Source organism: Puma concolor, chromosome D1 (genome assembly GCF_028749965.1).
Source record: "Puma concolor isolate L17-30 chromosome D1, mPumCon1.1.hap2, whole genome shotgun sequence".
In the NCBI taxonomy this organism is placed as follows: domain Eukaryota; kingdom Metazoa; phylum Chordata; class Mammalia; order Carnivora; family Felidae; genus Puma; species Puma concolor.
This window is the reverse complement of record NC_141676.1, coordinates 56,994,411-57,017,052: the sequence shown is the minus strand read 5'-3', so window position 1 is coordinate 57,017,052 and position 22,642 is coordinate 56,994,411. Positions and strand designations below refer to the sequence as shown.

Below are 22,642 nucleotides of genomic sequence, written 5' to 3'. Positions count from 1 at the left end.
CCAGGTGTGCACCCCATGGTGTTGGGCTCACCGGAATGCGAGCTCTTCAGAAGCTGGGCCAGGTCTGCCCATCCCGCGTGTCCTGAGCTGGGCTCAGCACAGTCCAGATGGCCACATCGATCATCAGATGTCCATATACCCTTGTGGGGTTGGCAGCCCATGTGCCGTCCAGAAAAACCGAGGCCCAGAGCAGGGAGGGGATTTTGGGAAGTCTCCTTCTTAGACCCTCCTATTGCCAGTGTTCTCAGAGACCAGAGAGGTCGGGTGATTTGTCCAGGTTTCACAGCAAGGTGACAGAACACAGCAATTTTCTATTTCCCAGAAAGCAGCTCTACTGGTCAGCAGGCTGGACTCCAGCCCCAGCACCATGCAGCTCCCTGGCTGGCCTCCGTGCTGCCTGTGGCGGGTGAACGATTATTAATGACCCCCCTGGCAAGGAGACAGGAAACGTTTCCCAGCCACAGCTGGGGACATGCTCCCTGCCAGCCCCAGCCATCCATACCCACCCCGGCCCTGGTGTCAGCACGGATGTTATCTCCATTCTGCCCCAGCCTTCCTCGCTCCTCCTGCCCATCCGCCTCCCGCATCCTTTTCCTCTCAGGGCTAAAGGACAAGAAGAGACAGAGCTTTCTGAACAACATCTCTGTCTCACCACTTTCTCCAACTTGATTCATCTCCACCTTCTTCCCTGCCCCAGACCAGCCAGAAGCAGCCCCTCCTCCTGGAAGCCTTCTCTGAATGCACCTGTAGGCCCTCCAGCAACCCTGGCCCGGACCCTGGCTGCTTCATCTCCCTCACTGCAGACTTCGCTCCCACTCTGATGGCCCTAGGTCTGGGCTGGGGACTTCCTGTGGCCTGTCCTCAATTGTTGTCTTAAGACTGACACTTTCGGGGCGCCTGGGTGGCTCAGTCGGTTGAGCGTCTGACTTCAGGTCAGGTCATGATCTCACAGTTCATGAGTGCAAGCCCCGCATCCGGCTCTGTGCTGACAGATCAGAGCCTGGAGCCTGTTTCAGATTCTGTGTCTCCCTCTCTCTCTGCCCCTCCCCACTCATGCTCTGTCTCTCTCTGTCTCTAAAAAATGAATAAACGTTAAAAAAATTAAAAAAAAAAAAAGACTGACACTTTAAAGGGGCACCTGGGTGGCTCAGTCAGTTAAGCTTCCAGCTTTGGCTCAGGTCATGATCTCACAGTCCATCAGTTCAAGCCCCATATCGGGCTCTGTGCTGACAACTCAGAGCCTGGAGCCTGCTTTGGATTCCTTGTCTCCCTCTCTCTCTGCCCCTCCCCTGCTCATGCTCTGTCTCTCTGTATCTAAAAAATACATAGAATAAATGTTAAAAAATTAAAAAAAAAAAAAAAAAGACTGACACTTGGAGGATCCTCCCGGATGCCTTCTCCAAGAAGTCCCCAGCCCAACCCAGGGACTCTCACTTATCCTAAGCACCCCAGCCTGCCTGTCCATGCCACACACTATATACTGCCAGGCCTTCCTAGGTGGACATTTAGTGAGTACCTACTATGCGTCCAACAGAGAGGGGAGGTAGAAGTGAGCACAGTGTGGACTTTAAAGCTCTGCCACACACTGCCCCATGTCTGAGCAACCATGTGTCTGCCCCATGGCAGGTAAACACACCTAGGTACGAGGGCTGATGGCAGCCAGGTGATGGGGTCGGGGAGGAGGCACAAAGACTGATGCTGGTAGGTGGTGTGGTGAGGGCAGTGCTGGAGAGAAAGTAGGAGGCCATGGTGGGACAGAGCAGCAACCCCTGATTCAGCCCAGAGTAGGAGGGAGGGGCAAGTTGGGGAGCTTCCAGGAGGAAACATATCTAATCTGAGAGTTAAGGGATGAACTAGGAGAAAGTTCTGGACAGAGAGGAGTGAATGGCACACGTGAAGCCTTGCTGGTGACAGACAGAGGGAAGGAAGTGTGGTTCTGTAGTTCTGTGTAGCTGGATCCTGGACTGCCAGGGTGGCCGAGTCCTAGGGTGGGATCTGGTGTGTGTGTGTGTGTGTGTGTGTGTGTGTGTGTGTGTGTGTGTGAAGCTGGTGACAAGGCTGGTGATGTCTGCAGGGGCCAAATTGTGCAGGACTCCCAAGTGAAGGGATTTATGGACTTTTTCCAGAAGGAACTGGGCACTAGGTGGGGAGTTGAAAGCAGGGCAGGGACTGCTCAGACCTGCTTATTAGGAAACCTGGGCCATGGCTGGAGAGCACACGGAAGGGGTGCGGCAGGAGGCTGGGCTGGCCTTGCTGGAGGCTGGTGCAGTGTGGTCCAGAGAAGGGCGAGGAGGCATGGGCAGGAAGATGGCCAGGATGGAGGGGAGGAGACAGACCTTCGAGGGGTGAAGAGGGAGCCGCTCAGCTATGGAGGTAGAAAGAGAGGGAGCACCTCCCTGCATGTCTGGTTGGGCTCCTGAGGGAAGACTGGGCGTGAGGGCAGATGCCTGGGCCTGTGTCAGGGTCCTCTAAGGACTGAAAGGTCTCAGGAAGGTCTCCCAGGTCAGGAGCTTGGAGGCTAAGCAGAGACCAGGAGACCTGGCCCCCACTCAGAGCTGCAGCATCCTCTCCAGGAGTGTGGGGACTCGGGAACTGCCCTGGGCAAAGAGTGTTCAGAATTCAAAAATTAAAACAATCTGTGAAACGTAATATTTAATAAAATTCAAATCCAAAACTGTATGAGCACATTCCAAAATGAGTTAAAATGTAAATTTATGAAAATGTTAAACATACTTGATGGTTCTAATATCAAATGTAGGTCTCATTTGCTTCCCTCCACTTCAGATCAGACTCCCCTGAAGCTGCTGCTGCCTCAGGGGTGGCCAACAGCCCCCCCTTCCCTCCCCCCCTCCCCCCAGGCTCCCAGTCTTGAGTTCAAGGCACCTCCTCTAGGGAGCCCGCCCTCTGGCTGTTAGCTTCAGGTGGCAGGCCTTTTGCTTTTCCTGTCCTCCACCCTGAGGGAGTTGGCCCCATCTGTGGTTGTCTTTATTTAGGGGGCCCAGGTGTAGACCTAGAGGAGGGATGGGTGAGAGAGTTGCACCCAGATTGGAGGAGGGTGAGGGGGCTGAGAGATACTCAGCTACAGTGCTCAGTGGGGGTGGTGTGGGGACACAGGAGGACTGGGGGAGGGCCAGGAGGGGGCATGAGGGGAAGTGAGCAAAACTCACAGAGCGGCCCCACTCCAGCATAAACACAGCTATTTCCTAATGTAAAAGTGACACCATTTCTGGAACACCCGAATGTTGTGGTCCCGTTTTGCCATCTCAGGAGTGGGCATTGCTTGGCTTGCACTCTCCGGTCATCTGGCACGAGGCCATTTTCTGGGCTGCGTTTTCTCACGGCGGGTGGGGGCGGGGAGCGGGAAGAAGGAAGTAGGGGTAGTATCTCCAAGGAGTGTATGAGCACCAGCTCTAGGGATGCATGACTCTAAGAATCCGGCAGTGTCAGTTTGTGGGCTTCTAGCCTTCCATGACTCTTAGCTTCCAGACAGAGCTGTGTGCAAGCTGGGTTGTGCGATTCCGACATTCTGCAACTTGAAGTTGCTGAGACTCCAGGAGCCAAATAGGCGGGCATTCTGTGAATCCAGGATTCTAGGATTTGATGACTTGATGATTCAATGATTCTAAATGGGGCTGCTGGGAAGAGCTGCAACCACCTTCCTTGTTAATGTCGATGTTAGGTTATTAAAAACATAAGGAGAAGCAACGGAGACAGCTCAGGATGGAGGGTGGCCCCACCCCCAGTGAGAGGGGAGGAGGGCTGAGCCGGTGTTGGGGGACCCAGACCCCTCTCCACCTGGGTCACATGGGCAGATTCTCCTGCCCCAACAGAAGTGATGTCTGTGCACGTGTGAGATCTGCCACTCCCTAAGCTTGCAGGATAAGGGGTCATTTCCTTCATCCCCCTGCCTCCATCCTTCAACTATTTCTGATTATAGCAGAGAGAGGAGTGCCCTTTCCTCCCAGCCACTAAAGTCTCTGGGCAGAAATGTCGACAGACAGAGGAGGAAAGAGAGGCCTGCTTACCACCTACCCCCCTTCCCCACCAACCCTGGCCTGAGGGGGAAAACAGGACATGAACACTTCCTGGACACGGACGTGGAAATGCACGAACACTTGCTTGTGAGGGCCCCAAGTACAAAGGGCCTCCGACTGGGGCAGAGGCCAGGGCAGCCAGAGGAGCAGTGTGGGCATTGGCTGGTGACCCATCAGCACCTCTTGAGCACAGGCCAAGGAGGGAGGACCCTGCTTGTGCCCTGGAGGTGGCTGTGAGAAGAGCTTAAGGAAGGGAGGTCCCAGGCCAAGTCGCCTGGAGATGGATGACCAGTGGGTGCTCCCTTGTGGCTCAGGCCGGGCGGCTTGCTGCCTCTTGGCTTCTGCACTTGTCTCAGCACCTGTGCCAGAGTTGGGTGGGGGGGGATCCCCTAGGCAGGAGAGAAGTATCTTTGGCCTCTAGAGAGCTCGCTCCGACTGGGTTCCTCAGAAGCCTGGTGCCGCTGCAGGAGTCCCAGCATGGTGGGCTCAAAGATCAGGTGAGGGAGACCAGGAGCTGGCCCAGGTCGCACAGCAGAGCAGGACCTGAAACCCAGCTTCCTGACTCCCAGTCCTGGGTGCTCCCCATTGTCTGCAGCTTCCCCCTTTCCCCTGTAACTCCTGAGGCAGGACTCCTGTTAGGGGGCAGAGCCCTTGTCGATCACTCCTCCATCTTTCTCCTCCCACAGGCCAGAAGGCAGGTAGGGTGGCTGCAGCTGCTCCCTGTCATCCCCAAGGTTCCATTGTCTACCGCATCCTGTCTTGGCCCTGAGGATAGGGTCCCCAGCCACCCGACCCACAGTGAGCCTCCTGGGCGCTCCTGCCCCTTCACTCGGGCTCTCCCCCCACCCTGCAAGTCTCCATCTCTGGCTGGCTGCGTGTGTGTGTCAGCCTCCCTCCAAAGATCGTTAGACTTGGACGGGCCCTAGGAGATCGAGTCCCATGCTTTTATTCTTCAGAAGAGGAAAGTAGCTCAGAGAAGGAAGGTCCTATGCTGGGCCCGCGTCACAGAAGCACACTGCCCTCGGTGTCAGGCGGCTAGGGTGTGAACTGAGGTCATGACCCACAACAGGCTTCTCTTTCAGCCCTGAGTTGTCATCCCTCTTCTTTATTCAGACTACTGTCTTGTCTGCCCCTGTGCCTGCCGCCTAGCTGACCCCTACCTTGGGCAGAACCTGCCCTCGGGACATAGACTGGAGCTCAGGACTCCGTGACTGGGATGACAGCCATGCCCACACGGACACACAGACACGTGCAAGTGCATACATGAGAACATATAAGTCCCGGGTGAAAACCTATATCTCATAGTTAGGAGGCTGTTCTGGAACCTGGTGTTCTCTTCTTGTGAGGCACCACACACCTCCTCTAGGAAGCCCTCCAGGACCTCTCTGCATATTGTCTCCATCTCACTAGCCTCTTTATGACAGCTGGGTTCTACGATCCTAGGTTCCTCCACTGTGATCCCAAGGTCATGGGTGAGTCTCCTCCTAGTCCTAAAGCCCCTCCTTCAGTGTCCCTTCCTTCTGTCTCCAAGAGGGGCTCAGCTTCCTGTGGCTGGGTGGGGAGAGCCTTGTGGTCCCCAGAGGACAGTGGGACAATGAGGAGGCCGTGACAGATGAGACATTGTGTCTTCCCCAAAGCAGGCTCCACCCTACCCTAACCTCCTGGCTGGTGTCTGGGGCACAACTCTTAGGACTAGGGTCCTCGTCTGACCCCACAGCCTTGACCTGTCAGCGTAGAGGTCAGAGAATCATAACCACGATCCCACTCAGCAGTTCTCTAACTGGAGGTTGTGAAGCCCAGGTCCCCAGGGTGTCGGCAGCATAATAATGGGTGCTGCAGACTCCCAGGAGGGGTGAGCTGGACCTCCCTGACCGGGGAGTAGGCAGGGGTGTGGTAAACACTGAGGCTGGGTGGGATTATGGAGGAGCTGTGAATGCCTTGCTGAGACCCCCCCCTTTCCAGGCTACCTTCCCCATGCTGGCAGCTGGTGCTGGGGAGCCAGAGAGCAGGGGCCTCTCCAGGGAGGGGTAGAGAGGCGGGAGAGTATTTGGAGAATCATAACTAGCACTGCCTCCTGTCACGGGAGGGAGAGAGAGTTGGCCCAGGGTAATACAGCGGGTGGACCATCGGAGGCCTGGGTGGAAAAGAAGGCTGAGGCCTTTGGACAAAAGGGATGGGCTTGGGGTTAGGTATTTAGCTCAGCCCTTGTCATTTCCTCTGCCGGACATGGCCGGGTTAGCAGGGTCATCGCACAGAGGGAAGGAACAGGCCGGGACCAATGCCCTACAGTAGACTCGCACACATGGGTGACCTCGTCACACCCTGGGCTGCAGTCAGTCCGTGCGGACCGCAGTCACCCGTGGAGATGGCCACATCTAGACCACCGCTCCACACACAGACCCAGTCTTCCTAGGCGACACTCAGGCATGGCTGTCAGCATGGCTGAGTCGGGAGATCCCATAGGACACGGGGACATGTGGGACAAACAGACGCCCTGCCACAGCCACACCACAAGTATCCACATACCAGGTGCAGCTCCTGTCACCCCTATGGTGACCCAAGGAAAGCCATAAATTCCAACAGTCATGGGCAGGCATCCAGAACCTGGATGAGAAGAGGGGACCACCAGGCAGGAGATGCAGAACCCCCCCACCAATGCCAGACTGTGCCCTCCCCCCAGCTCGCTGAGCGCCCAAGGCTGTTTATTTCCTAGCAGAGATGGGTGTCTCATCCCTCTCCCCCTCCCGTCCCCACCACACGCTTCCAAAGCTGCCAAATCAAATCAGCCCCTGCGCCCGCGCCAGGCTGGCATGGCGGCCAGCAGCTGACTGGAAGGAAGCCAGGCTCAGAATATCCCGCCGCCTGTGCCTGTCCAATGCTTGGGTGTGCTTGTCGGGTGGGGGTGGGGAGGGGCAGCCAGCCCCTGGGCAGTGCCTTCGAGAGGCTGGGGTTTCTGGAGGCCACCTGGGTGGTAGGCTCCTGGAGAATGAGTGAGCTGAGCAACTCCCTGGTGTCTGCCAGCATTATGAGGCGCTGTGGGGTCCGACTAGAGCTCAGATGACTGAGCACCAGGCCAGGGTTGGGGCACCAGCTGGGAGCCCGACCCCGTGGCTGTGTGAGCTAGATAGGACAAACCCCATTTTGCAGATGGGGAAACTGAGGATTAGAGAAGGGTAGTGAAGTTTCCTGGAGAGAAGCGGAAGTGGAGAAGGCATCAGAAAGGGTGAAAATGTGGTTGTTCCCCTCCTGAGGAGGTCCTGGTTGAACGAAAGAGCTCAACTCTATTCCCAGAGAAGAGGTGTCCTCCTGAAGTAGGGAGTAAGAAGGGAGGGTGAGGGGAGAGCAGGGTGAAATCAGGCGAGGCTTCCTGGAGGAGGCCACTTGTGGGGAAGAGGAAGCCCTGGGCCTGCTGGGGACTGGGTGGGCGGGGGTAGGCTGGGAAGAAGGGGAGAAGGCCTGGCAAGCCTCAGCCCCTGGCCTTCTTGTCTCTGCAGCTGACTGGGACCTACTTGCACAGAAGCCAGTCCCCCCAGAGAGTAGAGATGCCGGACTGGAGGTGAGAGCTCAGTGGAGGGAGGCGTGGGTGGGCTTGGAGGGGTGGGGGCACAGACTGGGGGTCAGTCTGAGCATTGTCCCCACCTCTGGGAGGACTGGGAGGCTGGAGCCGAATCCCACCCCTGCCCCCACCAGCCTAGGGTCACCCCACACCAAGATCACCTTCCTTGCCCTATTCCTGCCTGGGGTCCTCTCCCATTGAGGATTCATCCTCCTCCCAAGTCACCGGGGAATCATTTCAGACTCCTCCCTAGGCCTCCCCACCCTCACCCAATGATTCCCTGTTGATTTTCTGCCCTAAGTGTTTTCTGAATTCCCCTCCTGCTGCCTGCCCCAGTCCGGCACTGGTCATCTTTCCCCTGCACGGCTCACTGGCTCACTGCTTTCAGTTGCCCCACTCTCCATGTGGCTGCCAGGAGGCTCTTTCTAACACGCATACCTGAATTTGTCACTTTTCTGCTCAAAAATCGATGCTTCCCATCCTCCTGCTCCCTCTGCAGTCCCCACCAGGCTACAGTCTCCCGTTTATCCGTCCTGCCTCCCCAGAACCACTCCTGCCACTCTCTTCTCCCTCAGCTTCCCAAATCTTTCTGGGCTCAGCTCTAGCCTCCCCTCCTCCAGGAAGCCCTCCCCGCCCCTCATGCTCCCTCCTCTGAGCTCTCCTGCCTAGTCAGACTGGGGCGTTCTGGTGTCTGTGCCATTAGCACTCTATTTTCTCCATTATGTGACTCTGTAGGTCTTCCCCCCTTGAACTGTGAGCTCCTTAGCCTGGGGACTGTGCCTTTTTCATTCCTGAGTCTCCCACCTCCTTCCAAAGGAAGGTGCATTTCCTTTGATGTGAGGGATGCCATCCACACCCCGGCCATGCCTTTGGGGTGCCTCGCAGTCTTCAGCGCTCAGAGGGGCCTTGAGCAGCAGAAATGGGGTGGGCTGCAGACTGGGTGGAGTGGCACAGAGGAAGGTTGTGTGTAACGTCAGAAGGAGCAGCAAGACCAGCATGAACCTTCTCTTGTACCCAGGCCCGGCTAAGAGAAAGGGGAGCCTCCTCTGTGTCAGAAGCATTAGACACACTTCCTTGTTCAATCCTCATGACCCCCCAGTGAAACAGCAGCTGTTATTATTCTTTGAGGAAGCTGAGGCCCAGTGAGGTCACACAGTGAGCAAATGGGGCAGATCTGAGTGTGGATCCCAGATGCGTCTCATGCCCGCCACTTGCTCTCTCCCTGCCCTCCGGTAACGTGGGAAAGAAGACGCCCACACATGGCCTGGCGCACAGCAGGGCTCAGCATGGACTCACTGCGGGGACGTGGGGGCCAAGCCCTGAGAATGTCCCTACAGCCGGGAGTTGGGAAAGGGAGAGAGGAGGGGGCACCCAGAAAGTCATTATTAATTTATTTATGATCATGGCATTCCCCATGGGGCAGGGGCTCCCCCCACCCAGAGCTGGGACAGATGGCGTTCCTGGGAGCCAGCAGTGTCTCGGCAGCCACCGCCACCTGCCAGGAAAGCCTGGATTTGTCATCCTCCCAGGAAGCCATGGGGGGACACGGCTTTGGAGAAGCTGAGACCCGCCTTGGTGCTGGAAGCTAGGCCCCAGGGGAAGGAGCCAGTCCCAGGCTCCTCATTTATACCTCTGTGTACCACCCTCTTTGCCTAGGCCTGGGCCCAGGTCCCTACAAGTGCAAGTCCTGCCCCTCCTGTCTAGCTCCACCGAGCCCCAGCAGGAGGCCTCTCCCGATCATACCCAATGGATCCCTTTGCTTCTGTTCTGTCTCCCCGTTTCCCTTGTCTGGGTCCTGCTGCCTCCTCCCTCAGAGGGAGGGTCTTAGGCTGTGAGCCCCTCAGCTCTCAGCTCTGGCCTGTCCCCCAGCCTCACATCCACCCTGAAGATGGCAGCTGTCTGCCTGGCCTCTGGGCAGAGCCTACTCTATCTCTGGGCTCAGTTAGCACCCCATCCCAAGTGCCTAGGCCCATGCTCAGCTCTGCTGGGAGAGAGTGCCAGGCACTCCCCAACATAAAAAGGACAGGACCTGAGAGAGGAGGGACCCTAGCATATGGTCATACTACAGGGACAGCGGGGCGGAAAGAGGGAAGAGGGATGGGGTGACTGAGAAGGACCCCCCCTCCCCCTGCCAGGGTGGTTGCTAGAGACAAGGCCTCATCTAGCAGACTGACTGTGGGTCAGATAGGCATGTGTCCAAGTCCCAGTTTCACTGCTTTCTAAGAGTGTGAGCTTGGGCCAGTCCCTTAACCAGCCTGAGCATCAGTTTCTTCACCTGTCAAAGGGGATAAGAAGATCCATCATTATTGGACGTAATCACAGCAGAGCTGCTGGGGCATGTTACAAAGTATGTGTGAGCTGCCTGGCCTGGGCCTGGCCCACAGCAGGTCCTTAGAGGGAGCTGGCTCCCTCTCTGCTTCCCACAAGGGTGAGATCCTTGGAGCCAGGCCTAGGCTGACAGGGTGCACCTTGGGGCTGGGCCAGGGTTAATGGAGGTTCTGTGGGCACGGCACGTTCTCCTGGCACTGGCAGCTTGACAGCCAGGGGAGCAGGGCTGCCAGCACCCATCCCTATGGCGGGCATCTGTTCAGCACACCCTCTTGGGATGGCTCCCTGGCTCCTGTGCCAACCCGCCAGCTTGGGGGAGGGCTCTTCACGCTCAGCCTGGAATCCTCCTTCAGGGCCAGGGCCATTGCTCTCTGGATGTTGGGGTGGAGGCAGTTCAAGTAGTGAACTGAGCACGTTGGTTCCATGCCTTCTCTGTGCTGGTTCTCGGGGCCCAGAAGGATCTTGGGAGCAGTAGCTAGGGCAGAGGCTGGGGGAGAGGCAGACGTAGACAATGGCACAGGTATCCCCACTAAGCACGCTAATGCTCTGCCCAGCACTGGCTCCTCTGTCGCTGCTCATGGGATAAATAGAGGCCACACCCCTTGGCATTGTCGGTCCTGCCTGCTGGGCCCCCTCAGGGCTACCCCTTGCTCCCGGACTTGGCAGTCCTTGTTACTCCCCAGGACACCAGCTCTTCCTGGCCTCCCTGCCTTTGTTTGCACCGACCCCTTTCTCTGGAATGCTTTTCCCTTTTTTCTCTGCCTACTCCCTTTTTAAGCCTCAGGTTAGAGGTCACCTCTTCTGTAGAGTCCTCCCAGATTGCTCCCTCCACTCAGGTCAAGTCAGTCTCCCCTCTTTCCTGGGCACTCACAGCTCCCAAGCTTCCCTGAGCTCTAGTTGGGTAACTTGTTAGCCCATGTGGTTGCATATCCTTTCCCACATAGTTGTAAACACATGGGGGATAGGAACCAAGGCTGAGTCTCCTTTGTCTCTCCTGAGCCCGCATGGGACCTGGCAAGGCCTCGTACATAGTAGGTGCTCAATTAATGTTTCTTGATTAAAGGAGAATGGCTGTGTGAAGTGTTGGAGAAGTTCCAAGAAAGGGCAATTGCTGGATTGGGGAGAGTCTTGGAGACTTTCTGGAGGAGGTGGCCTTGGAACTTTGAAGGATGGGGCGGGTCACGGCTGTGGACTGATGAAGCCAAAGATCAGCTAGATAGTCAGAGAGGTCCATGTGGCCAGCTTTTGAGAAAACTACATGAGGACAACAAGGTCCAGCCCAGGACTGGGAACAAGCAGATAGAGAGCCTGAAACAAAGACTCAGCCCCAGAGGGGACTGTGGGAGGCTGGCTTGGTGCTGAGAAGCCAGATCCAAAAACCCCTCTGCCCCTGGGTCCTGGACTGAGGAATGCTTGGTCCCAGAGTCTGGGGTGAGGCTGAGGCCACCAATGGTGAGTAAATGGGCCCAGTGTGGCAGGCTCGTGATAGGCAGGACTAGGCATAGGGCTAGGCAGGAGCTGGGGTGATCCTGTAAGGTAAGATTGCTGTGGGGGCTGAGAAAGTCTTCACACATGGAAGGAGCCGCTGGGGCCAGGCCGTGTGGGCAGGATGCCCTGGGTCTCCGTGAGAGAAGGCCCAGCACGTCAGTGGAGCCCAGGCAATGGGCAGCGAGCACCTGGATGCGGCTGGAAGGGCTGCTTTCCAGGAGGCAACACTTTCTGGCCTGTTTAAAATTCTTGAGTGAGTGCTCCTAACTGGCAGGTGTGCCAACCTCCTCTTGGGTTCTCCACGTCAGGATTAAGTGGCCTCAGTGATGCCCCATGGCCCCAAGGGAGCTGCCTGCAGCTAGTTGGCCATAGCATCTGGCCTCTATAGGGGCCCTGAGGCCCTGCCATCTGCCTGTGCCCACCTGTTGGACCGCACAGGCTTGGGCTGTGTAGGGACTTGGGGCCAGGGAGGTGGTCTCAGCTGCCACCCAGTCCGTCTGTCTGTCTGTCCATCCATTTGTCCACACCCCCGCCCAAACAAGGACCAGGTGGAGATGGGAAGGCATGGGTCCTGCAATCCGAGAAGCCTAGTCTGAAGGAGGAGGCATCAAGTACCAGGGATATTACACCCAGAAAAGACATAAGCTCAGACTGTGCTGGGCATTAGGCAGGCCAAGGCCCAGGGAGGTCAGCCCCCTCGAGGGCTTGGAATGGAGGCTCAGAGAGAGGCAGAGACTGGCTCAGAGGCACGCAGCAGGTCTGAGGTGGTGTTGGGGGTAGATGCTGTGAGCCCCAGAACAAGGTTCCTCAGGCGGGCCCCTCCCCCACCACCCTGCCTGGTCCTTGGCTGTAAACACTGAGAGAACAAGTTCCGTTTCCTGGGAAATATTTATCTCAGGCCGTGTGGGGAGCGTGTGCTGGCCTCCCTGTGTCCTTCCTGCAGGCTGGCCTGGGGCGGGAGGGAGGTGAGGGGGCCTGGCAGCCATGGGGGGCAGTGTGCGGGCCGGGCCGAAGGCAGGGCCAGGAAGGGAGTGCCCGGAGGCTCCTCTTGGAGCCAGAATCTAAATGCTGGAATGGGGGAGGGGGGGAAGGATAGCAGAGAAGTCTGTTTCTCTCCAAATCCCACAGCATAATTTGCCTGTCTCCCATGTTCTTGTCTTCATCTCTGGCAGCCCTGTCTCTTCCTGGTTCCTACCTCCAAGCGTTTGCTCCTGTCTGGTGCCCCCACCTCAGATGCATTTTCTTCCTTGTCTTCATATTTGCCAGCTCTCAGCTGGCTTCCTCTGGGAAGGCTTCCCTGATTCGCTAACCCCCTAAGCTTTTGTCCTCCTCTTCCACCTTCTGTCCTTCTCTTCCGGCTCCCAGCAGCTTCAGACTGAGCCTCATAGACCAGTGTAGACAGCCTCTTCCAGACAGCCCTCGAGTCCCCTTCCTGGTCATCCTGGGAGTGAGTGGGGCAGGGCCCAGAGGCCGCCTCCTTTCAGTGGACAGGGCATGAGCCCAGGCACTTGGGGAATCCAGGTTGATTGAATGGGGGGAATATCCCACGGGGCCCAACCAGAATGATGGGGGGTAGGAGGTGCAGGGTTCCCACTGGGTGGCCCTTGGGCTTTGGGCTGTGTGTCCCAGGCTGGGCCAGGCCTGACTGGGGCCCTGACAACAGGAAATCCTTGAAGGAACAAGCAGTGGCTAAGGACTCTGAACACAACAACAGGAAACAGCCTTGACATGGGGCAGCAGCTCAGGCGACTGTGCCCAGTGGGGTGGGGTGGGCGGAAGCTTATGGGACCCAGGGTGACACTGAGATGCTGATCGTGGGGCAGTGGGTATTCTACTGAATATGTGACACTGATCTTGTGACGTTATGTGTTATCGAGCATGTGACCTGAATCTTGGGATACCGTGTGGACAGTGAGTGAGTCACTGAGTGTGACACTGAGTGTGTGACACCAAAGGATACCAAATGTGTGACACCACTGATCAAAGACTGTGAGACCATGGATGTGGCACCGACCACGCTGTGATACTGTGTACTATTGATTGTATGACGCTAAGTGATACTAGGTCTGTGACACTGAGGCTCTGACACCATAAGGGTCAAATATGTAAACACAGATGAATGACATTGTGCAATAACAGGTGTGGTCCTTGTGGCTCAAGTGTCTGACACTGAATTGTGAAACCAAGTGTGTCCCCCAAGCGTATGCTATAGTGAGGCTGAGTGTGTAACCAAGGGTGTGACATGGAGTGACATCAAGTGTCACTAAGCGACTCTAAGTCCACTGTTGGCTGAATGTGTGATAATGTGAAACGTGACCACACGACACTGTGTATGACACAGTCCCAGGAAGACTCCGGTGGGTTCAGACAGGGAAGTGACACAGTCTAACGCGTGATTTTGAGATTGCTCTAGCTGTAGTGTTTGGCGGGGGGGGGGGGGGGGGGGGGGGGCAGTTGGAATGTGAGTTGGAGGGGCAGAGAGGAGGTGAGCAGACAAACTGGAGGCCGCAGCAGCCACCCAGGCAGGAGATAGTGGTGCCCGGGCTATGGGGATGCGGATGAATCGCAGAGAAACGGATGAACTTTGGAGATAGATGGGAGGTTGCGATGACAGAACTTGCTGATGAATAAGAGGATGAGCTGGAGGGAGAAGCGGACGGTGGCTTCCGGTTTCTGGTTTGAGGAACCAAGTAATAGATAGTAGAGTCGCTACTGAGATGAGTGAACAATAGTGGGAGGTCAAGGTTAGGGGCATGAGAGAGGACAAGGAGGAAGAAATTAAGAGATCTGTTTTGGACGGAAGTCAAACATCCAGATGAATGTGTCCAGTGGGCAGCAGAGGCCAGGCTGGGGATATATATTTGGGGGGCAGTAGGTGTGGCTAGGATGACCTAGGGAGAGAGCTCAAGGAGAGTGAGGTGAGGACTGAGCCCTGGCCCCAGACCTGCAGACTCCATCAGCTAGAGGCCTGGGAGGTGAGGAGGAGCACCAAGGAGACAGAGGAGGAGTGGCCAGGGAGGTGGAGGATACTGAGAGTGTGGAGTGAGGTAGCCAGGGGAGACAGTGCAGGACTGGGTCCAGGCATTAGTCAGCCTGACAGGAACCAAGTCAGTGACCGGGTGGGGCCCGAAGCCAGCAGGCCTGGGTGGGTGCTGAGTCTGGGGTGAAGACAGAGCATAGTCAACACTTTGGAGACCTTTGGCTCTAAGGAATATGAAGGGGCGTGGCCACTGGAAAAGGTGTGAGATCAAGGGAAAGTAAACTTTTTAAATTATGGAATATTGGAAATACACACAATAGTGGGGAGAATAATACAATAAACTTGCCATACACCCATCACCCAAATCTAACAGTTACCAAGATTTGGGCACATTTAATACATCTATCCCTCCCCACCCCACCCCCCCTTTTTTTTTTCTTTTTTTTTTCCTGAAGTATTTTTTTTTGCTTTTAATTATTCTGAAATATACATAACAAAGTTTACTATATTTTTAATAAAGTTTTTGGAGTTTTGTTTTGTTTTGTTTGAGAGAGAGAGAGAGACAGCATGAGCAGGGAAGGGGCAGAGAGAGAGGGAAACACAGAATCCAAAGCAGGCTCCAGGTTCTGAGCGGTCAGCACAGAGTCCAGCACGGAGCTCGAACTCATGAACCGTGAGATCATGATCTGAACCGAAGTCGGCCACTTAACCAACTGAGCCATGCAGGAGTCCCATAAAATTTACCATCTTAACCATTTTTAAGTGTATCCTTCAGTAGTGTTAAGTATGTTCACGTTGATGTGCAACCATTCTCCAGATCTTTTGCACTTTGAAAAACTGAAACCTTTACCCTTTAAACAACTCCCTATCCCCCCAGCTCTTGAACTCCATCTTTCTGCTTTCTGTCTGTGAGTTTGGCTACTCTAGGTACCTCCGATATGTGGAATCATACAGTGTTTATCTTTTTGTGGCTGGTGTATTTCACTCAACATAATATCCTCAAGATTCATCCATGCTGTATGAACATTTCCTTCCTTTTTGAGGCTAAATAATATTCTATTGTTTTTATATGCCACATTTTGTTTATCCATTCATCTATTGATGGACACTTGCGTTGCTTCCAACTTTTGGCTATTGTGAATAATGCTGCTGTGAGCATGGGCGTACAAGTATCTCTTCAAGATCCTGCTTTCAGTTCTTTTAGATATATACCCAAAAGTGAATTGTTGGATCATATGGTAATCTTTATTTTTAATTTTTTTTTTTAATTTTTTTTTCAACGTTTATTTATTTTTTGGGACAGAGACAGACAGAGCATGAACGGGGGAGGGGCAGAGAGAGAGGGAGACACAGAATCGGAAACAGGCTCCAGGCACTGAGCCATCAGCCCAGAGCCCGACGCGGGGCTCGAACTCACGGACCGCGAGATCGTGACCTGGCTGAAGTCGGACGCTTAACCGACTGCGCCACCCAGGCGCCCCTATTTTTAATTTTTGAGGAACCACCATACTGTTTTCCACAACAGCTATGCCATTTTATGTTCCCACCAACAGTGTACCAGTATTCTAATTTCTCCACATCCTCCCCAACACTTCTTTCCTTTCCTTTCCTTTCCTTTCCTTTCCTTTCCTTTCCTTTCCTTTCCTTTCCTTTCCTTTCCTTTCCTTTCCTTTCCTTTCCCCTCTTTCTTTCTTCTTTTTTAAAAAATGTTTATTTATTTTGAGAGACAGATAGAGTGTGAGTGGGGAGAGGCAGAGAAGGGAGATAGAGAATCCCAAGCAGGTTCTGCACTGTCAGTGCAGAGCAGAGTCCATCGTGTGGGGCTCAAACTCAGGAACCACAAGATCATGACCTAAGCTGAAACCAATCAAGAGTCAGACACTTAACCAAATGAGCCACCCAGGTGCTCCTCTCCCTCCCTCCCTCCCTCCCTCCCTTCCTTTTCTCTTTCCCATCCTAACAGGTGGAAGACTGGGGAAAGGTCGTATCTTACTGTGGTTTTGATTTGCATTTCTCTAATGATTAGTGATGTTAAACATCTTTCCATGTGCTTGTTCACCATTTGTGTGTCTTCTTTAGAAAATGTCTATTCAAGTTCTTTGCCCATTTTTAAATCAGGTTGTTTATTTTGTGGTTGAGTTGTGGGACTTCTTTATATATTCTGGATATTACCCCCTAATCAGATACACGATTTGCAAATATTTTCTCTCATCCAATAGGTTGCTTTGCTGAAGTATTTTAAAGCAAATCCCAGACATGATGTCATTTCACCAAAGGTGGTTTTTTTTTTTTTAATGTCAGAAGGTCCTAGTTGATGCTGAAATGTGACAGTGCAATGTAGAGCCAGCTTGGAAGTGTGTGTTTGACACTATATGAGGGTGACACTGTGGAGCATTGGGAACATGGTGTCTGACACTGATGGCTACTCTGAGTGAGGGTACAGTGATAGTTTCACTGTGAGTGGCCCTGTGACCCTCAGTGATGTGTGACAATGTAGAAGCCATGGGATGACTGAATCACTGAGTATGTGAGACACGCCATGTGCAAGTGACAGTGATCCTGTCTCTGTGTGTCATCCTGGGGTGATGAGTGTGACACAGAACAGGTCACTGCATGGGAGTGAAAGGGGTCATGAGTGTGCTGTGGGCAATGGGGGTGTGTGGAATCCATGTGGGATCAGCCCAGCTTCAGCTGCTGACCATCGGAGACAGGACAGACATCATAGTGTAGATGAGGAGAAATGCCCTGTATGGACTGAAATGCTGTCTGGGCCAAGTGTGAGTTGGTATGAGGCCCCCTCCGTTCTCTGAACTCCCTACGAAGGCTTCCCAGAGGCAGGATGGTAGCAGTTCAGCAGGAAGAGCAGGTACCAGTTAAGAGCAAGGGCTGTGGTGTCAGACAGTCCTGTCTGGCTCTGACTTTTAGCAAAAGTCATTTTCTGTCTTGAGCCTCAATCCCCTCACATATAAAATACAGCTGTGGGGGGGCGCCTGGGTGGCTCAGTCGGTTGAGCGTCCGACTTCAGCTCAGGTCATGATCTCACAGTCTGTGAGTTCGAGCCCCGTGTGGAGCTCTGTGCTGACAGCTCGGAGCCTGGAGCCTGTTTCAGATTCTGGGTCTCCCTCTCTTTCTACCCCTCCCCTGCTCATGCTCTGTCTCTCTCTGTCTCAAAAATAAATAAAAACATTTAAAAAATTGAAACAGCACTTTTAAATGAATGCAGTACCTGGCACTAAGCAGTCGCTCGGTGGTCTCTAGGGGAGCACCACTCCTCATGTCCTGTGCCCAGGCACCCACACTTGCGGGTGTGCAGAATGGGTGTGCTGAATGAGTGGTATCCTGTCCTCCTGTGCCCACGGCCCTCCTTCCCCCCCACCTTCCTTGCTCCTTCTGTCCCCTGCTTAACGTTGCCAGCTTGCCCCTGCATCTTGCCCCCCCCCCCATCCTCACCCACTGTCAGCCTCCAGCCCAGGCTCCTGCAGCCTCATTCAATTAGGCCGATGCAATTTTCTCAAGAAAAAACCCTATAATTTGCTTAATCACACCAGTAGGGGATCTGGACCCGGGTGGGGATGGGCAGGAGGTCCACGCCAGCAGCTAAGGGCCCAGGTGTAGTTGTGCCTGTCTCTCAGGAACCCCACCTGCTCCCTCGGACCCCATTCAGTAGCCAACAGAGTCCAAAGCTGGGTCTCCCCAACTGCGTCTGTTCTACAGAGATCTTGAGACAGGAGCTTGGCCTGACTGGGTTCACTTGTGTCCCCGGGAGGGTCCCTGACCGTCTCCGTGTCTCAGTCACCCTCTCCAATAATGGGAGATGGGCTGAGGGTGGGGGTGTCTCTGAGCCTCCGGCCAGCCTAGCTGGTCTCTGCAGGTCGGGTCCAGTCAGTCCCCTCATGGCTTCCCTTTGGGGCTTTGGAGAGGCAGAGCTGGAGGGCTGGTCAAGGGGACAGAGCCCCAGGGGAAGGGGGGGGGTGGGTGTCTTCAGAGCCTCATCTGGAACATGGCCACCCCACTCACGCAGAGTCGGAGACCCTTTAGTCCCAGGCTGCACACCTGGAGCAGGGGCTGAGGAAAGGGAGCTGCTATTTTTCAGTCACCTGCAGGGCCACTGCCTCTCACCTCATGCCTTGTACGTTGCACAGAGGTGGGGTGATGCTGAAACCCAGCCCGCCCTCCTCCACCATTCCACGCCCCTCAGGGCTGCAATTGCCTAGAGAGTTGGGGTCACCCCTGTCTGACTTGCACAGAAGTGGCCTATGCTGGAAGCCAGCAGAGGCAGGCTTTTATGGTATCATTTCCGTCCTCTCAGCAGCTCTGGGAGAAGGTACCATCCTATAGATGGGGAAACTGAGCCCAGGAAGGGGAAAAGACTTGTCCAGTGCCACACAGGTGACATGCGTCAGGGTAGGGATGTGAGCCCTGGTCTGGCATGAGTGGTGGAAGCAGTGATGGGGGTGCACGGAAGCAGAGAATCAGAGCCCCGACTTGTGCAGCCACCAACCCTCTCAGTCATACACTCATTCAGAGACAAAAGCAGCCACACACTCCCTGGGCACACGCAGGCTCACATCACACACGCATGGACACAGCCCGCGACGGTCACCTGCGCACGCAGATGGCTCAGGCACAGACGTGGACACAGGGGTGCCACACGGTCATGCTCACACACACTCCCTCACAGAATCACAGATCCATGTGCTTTCACACAGACATTCTCCTAGTGACCCACAGGGCATAGTCTGCTGTGGTCACCTACTGGGCCACAGGGACGTGCGTGACGGACGACTAAGAGGCAGGCCACACACCTGCTTAGGTCACCGGCAAAGTGGAAACTGCCCACAAAGTGAAAGAAAAAAATAGGTTTTTTTTAAAAGTTTATTTATTTATTTTGGGGGTTGGGGAGGGGCAGAGAGAGGGAGAGAATCCCAAGCAGGCTCGGCTCTGAGCGCAGAGCCCAATGTGGGGCTCGAACTCCCAACCATGAGATCATGACCTGAGCGGAAACCAAGAGTCGGGTGCCACCTGACTGAGCCACCCAGGCACCACAAAAAAAGATTAGTTTTGATGAGCGTATACAGAATTTGCCATCAGAAAAGTCACACAAAAGCGATTTTAATCTTTTTTTCCCCAAGATAAAATTAATATAAGGTCAGGGGTAGGGACTCATCATCTTTTCAGGGTTTTGGGTCGCTAAAGGACCTGCACAGACTCACAAGCACACAATCCCAAGAGATCTTCTGGGCTCACGTGTTTACCCAGTCCGGGGCTGTGTGTGAGTGTGCGTGCGTGTGTTTGCTCACATACTGGCATACCCTCTTGGTGGCTCCCGGATCCTTGGGATGTGAGGAGAGAGAGTCGAAGTTCCAGAGACTCCGGATGTTTGTTTTCTAGCTTCCTGGGCCCTCCAAAGGCAAATAGCTTTGGATGCCAGCCTGCCTGCCTTCCCTGGGCGGGGGCGGGGTGGGTGGGTTGTGTGAAGTGCCTGCTTCTGCCTCTAGAGCCCCGCTGACTGGGGCCTTGCGAGACGAGGCAGAGTGACTGAGGCCCGTGGCCTGTGGCCAGCTTTCCATGAGCTTGCAGGCCCATCATCTCCCCTGTCGGAGGCTCAATTTCCCCATCTGAGAAATGGAGGCAGGGAGGAGGTGAGACTGGATGGGCTTCCCCTTGGAGACTGATATTGAGAGAGACATTCCAGGCCTAGGGTGCAGAAGAGAAAACTAAAGCCGGGGACAGGAGAAGGAAGGGCCAGTAGGGCCCAGGGTTCAGGGAGGGCTCAGGGGTGTCAGAGCTTGCACTGTCTCCCCACCAGTCTCCCCTTCCCTGGAGAAGGGCTGCACCTCAGAGCCTGCATCTGCTGGGGGCCCCTGCGGCCCAGCCCTTGTTGAGCTGCTGAGGGGGGCAGGCAGGGTTGGCGGTGGGGATGAGTTGTGAGCACAGCAGACCTGAGCGAGGCCTCAAAGGACAGGAGGGGGAAGAGAGGCCTGGAGGTGGAGGGACTTAGGGGTGGGGGGAGTGAGGTTGGAGAGTTGGGTAGAAGTTAGAGCCTGGGAACCAGTAGGAGCAGGCAGTGGCCCCACTATGAGATACTGAGCACTCGACAAATAGCTCCCAACAGGCCTGGGAGCTCAGAGCCTATCCTGGGCCCAGAAGCCCATGGCAGTCTTAATGCAAGGGAAGGATACAGTCAGGTTTCCCTTTTAATGAAGCACCACGGGTAAGGGCCAGGGCAACTCAGAGAGGCCCCACACAGTAGATGGGAGCCCAGAGGCAGGGGCATGCCTGAGATGAACCCAGCCCAGAAGATTCCTCACTCCAACCCCCAATAAAGAAGAGCTATTTTTAGGAACAATGAAAGTGCTCACACATTCCTGCAGGGGCAGAAGGAAGGGGGTGGGCAGGAGCCGGTGCAGAGGGAAAGGGCTGACAACAGTCTTCCCTCCAATTCTGACTTTGTCTTCAGGGTCTCCCCGTCAGTGGCTGGGGAGGCTTTATAACCCTGTTAGCCCTGCCTCCCCAGCCCTGTCCCCAGGGTCCCCTCTTCGCTCTTGTGTCTGTCCCTCTGCCTCTGAACTTGTCTCTGTCCCAGTGTCTTTCTCATACCACGCCCCCCCCCCGCGCCCCACCCCCTTGGGATCTGGGGAACAGCTGGGATGGGCCAGGCCCCGAAGATTGAGCCAAATACAGTCATGGGACCAGCAGTAAGGCTGTGGGAGAAGTGCATACCAGAGAATAGACAGAAAGTACGAGGGACAGACACAGAGAGCCTGGGGAGGCCGAGAGGCAGGGAAGGAACTTTGGACACAGTCAGGGAAAGCCCCAAGGCAGGCCTCAATGGTGATGGTGGTGGCAGGGGCTCTGTGTCCTGCTCTCTGACTTGTCCCAGAGGAGACGCTCTGCCAGGCTCACCCTCCCTCTACCTCCCACCAGCACCCTGCCCTCTGCAGGCCCACACTAACCCTATATGCCAGGCTAGTGCCGCCCGGGATTTACCTCCCACTCCGGGCACTCTGTCTGCCACAGAAGGGGAGACGAGAAACCCTGCCTCTGGCCCAGAGAAAGACACCCAGCCGCACCCCACATCTGAGAGGGGCTCAGCCCATCCCCTGGCCAAAGCCAGGAATTGGAGGGGCCCCAAAGGCAAACAGTGCCAGAAGGGAGGGAGCCTAGTGTATCTTGAAGTGCCCTGAGCTTGGCCATGGACCTCCTGACTCCTTGTGAGGCCCTGGCAGGTGCTTTCTTTCTTCCCCTGGCCCTAGGCTACCCCCATCAAGCTGGGGATTAGGCTCCTTGAGGCCTAGGGCCCTCTAGGCACTGGTCCTGCAAGAATTCTCAGGAGGCCTGGGAGGAGGACAAGTGACCCACCCAGGAAGGCTGCCTGGAGGAAGTGACCTCAGTCATGAAAGAAGGGGACAGTGATAGTGCTCCTTTGGGGGGAAGAGCTCCTCCATCCTGACATGCTGTCCCCAGCCTCATCTGCACTGGGAGATGATCCTGAAGCATAGAGGACCTTCTGGTCCATGGAGTTGCCTTAGAAAAGTTTCTAAAAGCTGTCAACACAAGGTACTCTCATTCCTCAGGCTCCTTCTCTAAGACAGTTACCGTGCCAGACTTGGGAAACTTTGAGAGCTCTCAGCTATCTTCCTGGCCTGGGAGCCTTCAGAGGGCATGCGGTCCACCATCTACTCAGCGATGGCATGTACCCCCTCACAGCCCAACAGGTCTGGGCACTCAGGAGTCCAACTGATCATTTTGTAGCTCAGCAAATATCTCCTGACACCGGTGATGAGCTGGATGAAGCTGGGGACTTGGGGAGGAACAGGACACAACCTCTGGCCTCTAAAAGCTCCCAGTCTGCTGGGGGAGCCCGATGGGAAATAGTGGCAATGCATCAGCACATCCCATGCCCGGATGGGGAGAGCGCAGGACTGCACGAGGGCCGGTGAGAGGGTCAGATTTGCCTGAGAAAGGCAGCGACAATGAAAAGTTCCTGGACAGAGGCCCAGAGTAGGGATGTGGGTCACTCATTCATTCATTTGTCCATCCATTCATGTACCCAGTTGATCCTTTGGTCATTATTTCTTCAGAGACAGAAACTTCTCTGACACTGGCCCAGTGGGTCACTCCTCTCCATCCTCCTCTTCTGCTCTAGACACTGTGTCTGCCTTTCAGAGGCTCCTGGATTTTCTTTGTCCAGCTCCCAACCCATCAAGAAGACTGTGAGAGGTGAGGCTGAGGAGGGTTAGAAGACATCTAGGG

General features: G+C 55.2%; 1 protein-coding gene across 3 annotated transcripts in view; it reads left to right on the top strand.

Moving 5' to 3' along the window:
- PDE2A (phosphodiesterase 2A) overlaps positions 1-22,642 on the top strand; it is a 95,133-nt gene that overhangs the window by 32,759 nt on the left and 39,732 nt on the right. For 2 of the 3 annotated variants that reach the window (XM_086678228.1, XM_086678227.1), the window contains one exon: positions 7,529-7,590. The exons of the other annotated variant lie outside the window; for it this stretch is intronic. In XM_086678228.1, coding sequence (XP_086534354.1) covers positions 7,529-7,590 — 62 coding nt within the window. The remainder of the gene's footprint in view (positions 1-7,528; positions 7,591-22,642) is intronic. 3 annotated transcript variants of the gene reach the window in all.